Source organism: Microtus ochrogaster, unplaced genomic scaffold (genome assembly GCF_000317375.1).
Source record: "Microtus ochrogaster isolate Prairie Vole_2 unplaced genomic scaffold, MicOch1.0 UNK3, whole genome shotgun sequence".
Classification (NCBI taxonomy): Eukaryota; Metazoa; Chordata; class Mammalia; order Rodentia; family Cricetidae; genus Microtus; species Microtus ochrogaster.
In genome coordinates, this window is record NW_004949101.1 from 16586398 (window position 1) to 16592934 (window position 6537).

The 6537-nt window shown below is 48.2% G+C and overlaps 1 protein-coding gene across 2 annotated transcripts in view; it reads right to left on the bottom strand.

Moving 5' to 3' along the window:
- Positions 1-6537, bottom strand: part of Hspa12b (heat shock protein family A (Hsp70) member 12B) — a 21566-nt gene that overhangs the window by 8854 nt on the left and 6175 nt on the right. For both annotated transcript variants that reach the window (XM_026788494.1, XM_005365590.3), the window contains exons 2-3: positions 2419-2478; positions 877-974 (exon numbers count right to left, since the gene is read on the bottom strand). In XM_026788494.1, the coding sequence (XP_026644295.1) occupies positions 877-974; positions 2419-2461 (141 nt within the window). In that variant the 5' untranslated portion in view covers positions 2462-2478. The remainder of the gene's footprint in view (positions 1-876; positions 975-2418; positions 2479-6537) is intronic.

Below are 6537 nucleotides of genomic sequence, written 5' to 3' on the forward strand. Positions count from 1 at the left end.
TTCCTTCCTTCCTTCCTTCCTTCCTTCCTTCCTTCCTTCCCTCATTCCTTCTTTCTTTCTTTCTTTCTTTCTTTCTTTCTTTCTTTCTTTCTTTCTTTCTAAGATTTATTTATTTATTATGCATACAACATTCCTTCCATATATGCTTGCATGCCAGAAGAGGGCACCAGATCTCATTAGGTTGCTGGGAACGGAACTCAGGACCTCTGGAAGAGCAGTCAGTGTTCTTAACGTCTGAGCCATCTCTCCAGCCCCTTTGGCTGTTTTCTAATATGTGGATGTGCACACTTTACCTCTTGCTTTTGTAACACAATCCAGACTCTGGTTTTTAAGAGAGGAGGGGCCCCAGTCCATGTACAGAATTGCCCCAACTTCTCCCAAGCTAGGCTTGGGTTCCCTGAGAAGAGGGACCCCAAAATGGATGACGGGGACAAAGCCATAGAGAATAGGTAACCCAGGAAAGCCGTGGGGATAGAGGTAGCCATGTGTCAACTTCAACTGTGCAGTTTCTAAATATTTTTAAACAATATGCTCTTCCTGAGTTGGGGCTTAGAGTGTGTTAGGGCTCTGGTCGGCAGGAAGAGTGCTCTAAGAACCTAGAAAAGTCACATGCCAGCCTAAGCAGGTCAGCCACAGTGTCTTCTGGGAGTCATCCTTCTATAGAGAGAGGTAGGAGTAAGTTACCTGGAGCTTATGTTTTCAGTAGCATTGTTATGGCCCACAGTCCTTGGGGCCACATGACTAGCGTGCCAGGGATAGGAGGCCTGGTGGCATGCCTCTGCACCTTTCTTCAGTCCAGTCACTGCCCCAGGGACCTCCCTCCTCCACACCACCCAAGCCACCTACCACCCAAATTCCCAATCAGGGCTTGCTTACTGGAGACTGTGAAGGGGTGAGGGGGGCAATGCCACAGCTCTCCTGGGTCCTCGGGGAGCCGGGTGGGCTGGGTACTGGGGATCTCTCTGGACTAGAGCCTGTAGAGGAGACAGACCAAGTCACCTTGAAACGATCTGGGAAGCAGGATCTTGCCTCGCAGAAGGGCTCTATCTGTTCTCTCTGAGCCTGGCTGAGGCAAAGGGTCATTTGTGGGGAAGGGAGACAGGAGGGAGTAGGAAGGACATGCATGTTGCAGGGTTGAGGGTCTAAGCACATGCCTGGACCAAGCAGATGTGCCTCTCTCCCTGGATGGTGTCGTGTGTGGATCACCTGGGCAGTTTCCCAAGTCCCCTTTAAGCACACACAGGAGGACAGAAGGAGACACAGAAGCACTTTGTAGTAGAAAGACAGTCTAGAGATGGGTAGGCAGGAGCTATGGGCAGATGGGCTCCTGTGGCAGGGCCAGAGGGGACGTCAGATGTAACTGTAAGGTGGGACATACGGCCTAGAGGCAGGCTGTTCCTCTGCTATTAAAGTCAGCCACATGGTTCTAATCAGGACTTAAGGGAGTTCCCCATTCCCAGTGGGCGCACAGGACCAGAAGGGGAAGACAGCTCCTACCCCCAGCCCAGCTCTGTGTCTGGGGACGTCCTCAGCACACATAGACACTCAAGTTAGCATTGGAGGCAGAAGGGCCAGGCCTGGGCTGGACTTTAGGGTCTTGGAAACAGGGCAACCTCCAGGAGGGCCCCAGGTATGGCTTGAATTAGACGCCTGTGGGACAGGAAGGCCAGCCTGGCCGGACACTCAAAGGTGGCAAGGAAGTCATTATCCCCATCACACTAAGGTTTGCTAAGGGTGAAGAAGTATAAGGTCAGGGTAGCTAAAGTTCAAGATCCCCTTCTCGGGGCATCCAGCATGGCCCAGGCCCTGCTATCAGCTCTAATGTGAAAGGCAGTTGCTGTGCCGTTAGCCTGGGAAGGGAGGCAGGAAGGAAGGGCCCAGCCCACCAGGTCTTTGTGAATGGACTTCCTGAGGAGTGTCCCTCCTGCCTGCTGGCCTCCCACCCTGCAGAGAGCACAAAGCCTGCACTCAGAGGAAAGCAGATGTGCTGAGTTCAGGGCACACAGGCCCACCTGCAGACCACTCCAACCCAAGGTCCTCCGCACAGGGATCCATCCGCACCCTCACAAAGGGTGCACATGCGTGTAGGTGCACAAAGCACACGCGAGTCCTTTGCACACAGACAAGCATATGCACACACACAGGGATCTCTGAACAGATACTTTCTGTATACAGACCATCCCTGCACACACATGAGCAGGTGTGCACACTGTATACACACACACACACACACACACACACACACACACACACACACACACACACACACACACACACACACACACACAGTGTAGAATATACAGAATGGTTCTCAAGAACTTGTGCTGAGAGGAAATTGTGAGCAGTGGCTAGCAGTCTCATGCCAAGGCAAGTAGGGTGGCTGGGGTGGTGGGCAGGGAGGGGCAGTAGAGGTCTTACTGATATACAGCCCTTGTAGGCCCATTTCCGGGACAGTCAGCATCCTTGCAGTCTCTGGAGCTGAAAACAAGAACAGACAAGCAAAATGAGACTTACTTGTTCTACACTCTTTCCCTGACTGCTATCTGTGCTATTTTTTTACTCTGAGCTGGAGACACTTGATGCTAATCCCTGACGTCACAGTATTTCACTTACAAACTCCTCAGTGTGTCTCTGGGAGATAAGGATGACACATTTTGAAAACCAGCATCACAAATTCTGTTAGCATGTCTAACCAGATCCCTTCATCTCATCTAGAGTTCAGTCTCCATAGGCCTGGTTTGCTCAGAAATGCCCTTTGCTCTGTATGAACCATGACCCTCCTTTGTGTTTTCTGGTGCTTGCTTTGTGCCAAGTGCTGCTTATGAGATTGTTTTGCCTGTATGTATGCCCATATAACGTGTGTATCTAGTGTCCAGGGAGGGTGACGGATGGCTTGGATCTGGAATTACAGATAGCTGTGAGCCGCCTAGTGGGTGCTGGGAGCGCAGGTCTCTGGAGGAGCAACCAGGATCCCTCACAGCTGATCCTTAAACTTTCCCCTCAAGACCGTTTCACTTGAGACCCTATTTTATATAGGAAATTTCCATGCGCTGGGCGGTAATGGTGCACACCTTTAATTCCAGCACTCCAGAGGCAGAGGCAGGTGGATATCGGTGAGTTCAAGGCCAACCTGGTCTATAAGAGCTAGTTCCAGGATAGGCTCCAAAGATCCAGAGAAACCCTGTCTCAAAAAACAAACAAACAACCCCCGCCCCCCAAAAAAAAGAAAGAAAGAAAAGTGATTTCCATGCAATCCAGGGTACATAATTACATAAAATAGGAATATAAATAAAATTTTTATTTATAATAAGTTATATAGAACTTTATTTTAAAAACAATTCTTTGACATATATTCCTACTTATTAAAGATAGAAGAAATCTGAATAGTAATGAGACGGATGTGCTTGCTTCTTTTTTACATAAAAAACGAAGTCTTCTGGTGACTCATGCCTCTACTCTCAGCACTGAGGAGGTGAGACAGCAAGATCAGAAATTCAAGGTTAACCTGGAAGGGTAGTTTGGGATACACGTGATCCCCGCTTCAAGAAAACCAAAAAATAAATAAATATTGGCTGAATATTTGACACTGAATGTGAAACATCGTCAACACGTGCCAGAGCTGGCTGACAGATATTTTGATTTGACAGTGGTCGAGCTGAGAGTGCTCCTTCACATAAGCGCACAGCACAACACAACAGGCAAGGCTAGGGCCACTCCAGAAATTTCAGGAAATTCTGTGTTAATCTCAAGTCAATATTCATTGATTATTCAAACAGCAGTCTTTAAAATCAGACACCCTCATGACTGAAGAGATGGCCTGGTGGTTAAAAGCTGTCTTCCAGAGGAGAGCAGGGTTCAATTCCCAGCACCCACACGGCAGTTCACAGCCATCTGGAACTCCATTTCCAAGGGATTCAATGCTCTTTTCTGGCCTCTGGAGGCACCAGGCATGAAAGTGGTACACAGACATACATGCAGGTAAAACATTCATACACAAAGTAAATAAAAAATTAAAATTCATGCCGGGTGATGGTGGCGCACACCTTTAATCCCAGCATTCGGGAGGCAGAGGCAGGCGGATCTCTGTGAGTTCGAGACCAGCCTGGTCTACAGAGCTAGTGCCAGGACAGGCTCCAAAGCCACAGAGAAACCCTGTCTAGAAAAACCAAAAAAAAAAAAAATTAAATTTCATAAAAATCAAACATTCTTGTTTGTTTGCTTGCTTGCTTGTTTTTTTCGAGATAGGGCTTCTCTGTGTAACCACCCTGGCGGTCTTGGAACTAGCTCTATAGACCAGGCTTGGCCTTGAACACACAGAGATCTGCCTGTCTCTGCCTCTGGAGTGCTGGGACTAAAGGTGTGTGCTACCATACCTGACTAAAACTCAAACATTCTTAAAAAGAAAAACAACAAAGACCCCACCAAAAAACTTTCTACCATAATACAATCCAATGAGCTTATATGCTGAGGAATGCTGGGATGGTATAAGTCTGTGTTTTCTGTAATTAAACCAGTATGTTTCCATAAGGAGTCACACAGTTTGATACGCACAGTAAAACAGGCAATCCCTAACACAGAATAGTCTCAAATCTGAACTGAGGTGTTTCTGTCAGCTTCTGTAGCTGTTTCGTGGTCGGCCGGCACGCACAGTGCAAAGGGAGTGTGTTGTGTGCTCAGAACTCTGTGGGCCGCACAGTACGACATGGGCTAGCCCTGCCAGAAACAGATTTATTCACATTCTGATTTTGATGTAATTTTTGGTCATCGAACATTCAGCAAACTTATCGTTGCCAAGTTTTCATCTTACCTGTTTAATCAGGTGTCCTTGTAATGGGACCACTAGCCGTGGCTTAGAAAATGGCGATCTGCACCTATTTTGGGAACTTGTGGTTGAGGAAATGGTGAGCCGCACCTTTTCTGGGGACTCAAGTGATTGTGACCCAGTAATCATGAAAGTAACTTTGCGAATGCCAAGCATATTAAGGATGTGAAGATGATGTCGGTGTGGGGAGAGATGAGCTGGGCCGGACCCTCCTTTAGACTCGGTTTTATATGAAGGGCAATGGAAAACCTCGCAAGTTTGGAAGCTGCAGGGGGGTGTGTGGAGCATCACCACGTCTGCACTCTGATGCTTCTATGCACGGGAGAGTGAACAGCTATAGAGCAACATGGAAGTGGAAATCAGCAGGGCAGCTATAGGTGGCGGGAGCAGGAAGTCAGCAGGGCAGCTATAGGCTTCCAGGCTACAGGTGGTGGTGAACTGTGCACCTCGGACACAGTGGGGCCATTTCGTGGCAGTAGTGTAAATCAGCAGGGCTGATCAGACCTGTTAATGGGCCTCAGGAGGAAACTTTTCGGACTTAAGCTGGGGGATGGAAGGGAGAGAGAGAGAGCAGGGCAGGCAGAGAGTGGATGCAGTTTCACACTCAGGTAACAAAACAGAACTAGTGATCAGACATGTAGTCTGGAGATAGGGAGAAGCCCCTTAGCAGGAAGTATACTATACATGAGAAATTCATTGTCCACGGGAGTCTAGGAAGAAGTAGAGTGGGGGGAGAGGGAGGAGAAAGGACACTTAAAGGCCTGGCAGGTGGAAGCAGGCTGACCAAGGACCCTCCTGTGGTTCCATGACAACCCCAGCAAGAGAGGAGGGTGAAGCTAGGTGGTTTTAAGACGTCCTTGAAGAAAGGGACTGGAGAGCTGGCTCAATAGTTAACACTGTTATTCCTGCGAGGACCTGGTTTCTGTTCCCATCACCTACCCAGTGGCTGTGGCTCACAACCATCTTTCAACTTCAGTTCCAGAGGATCCAAGCCCTCTTCGGACCTTCGTGGGCCCTAGACGCACATGTGGTGCGCAGACAGGCATGCAGGTAAAATGCACATGCAAATAAAATATAAAAAGAATTGTAAAGAAGTCCTTAGGACAGCAAATACCTGTCCCATTGGCCCAAGGCGGATAAACCCAGGCAAAGCTGAGCACAAGAAGCTTGGCTGAGCAGGGCAGAGACAGTGCCTGGAGGGAGGCAGGGAAGGTTGTGTGCTCATGTGTTTTCCTTTTTAAACAAGTTCTACATTTCTAGTTATTATTTGACAAGCGGGGAGAAGTTGAACACATTGGCACATGCATCAATGGTGCAGGTGTGGCTGACAGAGGACAACTTCTGGGGGTCGCTTCTCCCCTTCCACACTTATGTGGGTCCTAGGAGTCAACCCAAGTCATCAGGTTCGCATGCAAGCGCCTTTACCGATGAGCCAGCTTGCGGCTCCAAGTTATTTACTGAAGGATATTTATTGCCTGTTAAAAACCAAGGTTATTTTTGTTCCTAACATGGGAGGTATTTGAGCTTGAATCTGTGAGGTTCTGGGGTCCAAGCTCTAAGTAAATGCCCCCAACTCATCAGTAGTTTTGTTACTTAATGTGCTGCCTCAGGTCCCAACATCACTACACCCCAAAGGAGTGTTCCACCTTGACCTGCTCAGAACTTATTTCTTCTCTCTCTCTCCTTTTTTCTTTGTCTTTTTTTTTTGTTTGTTT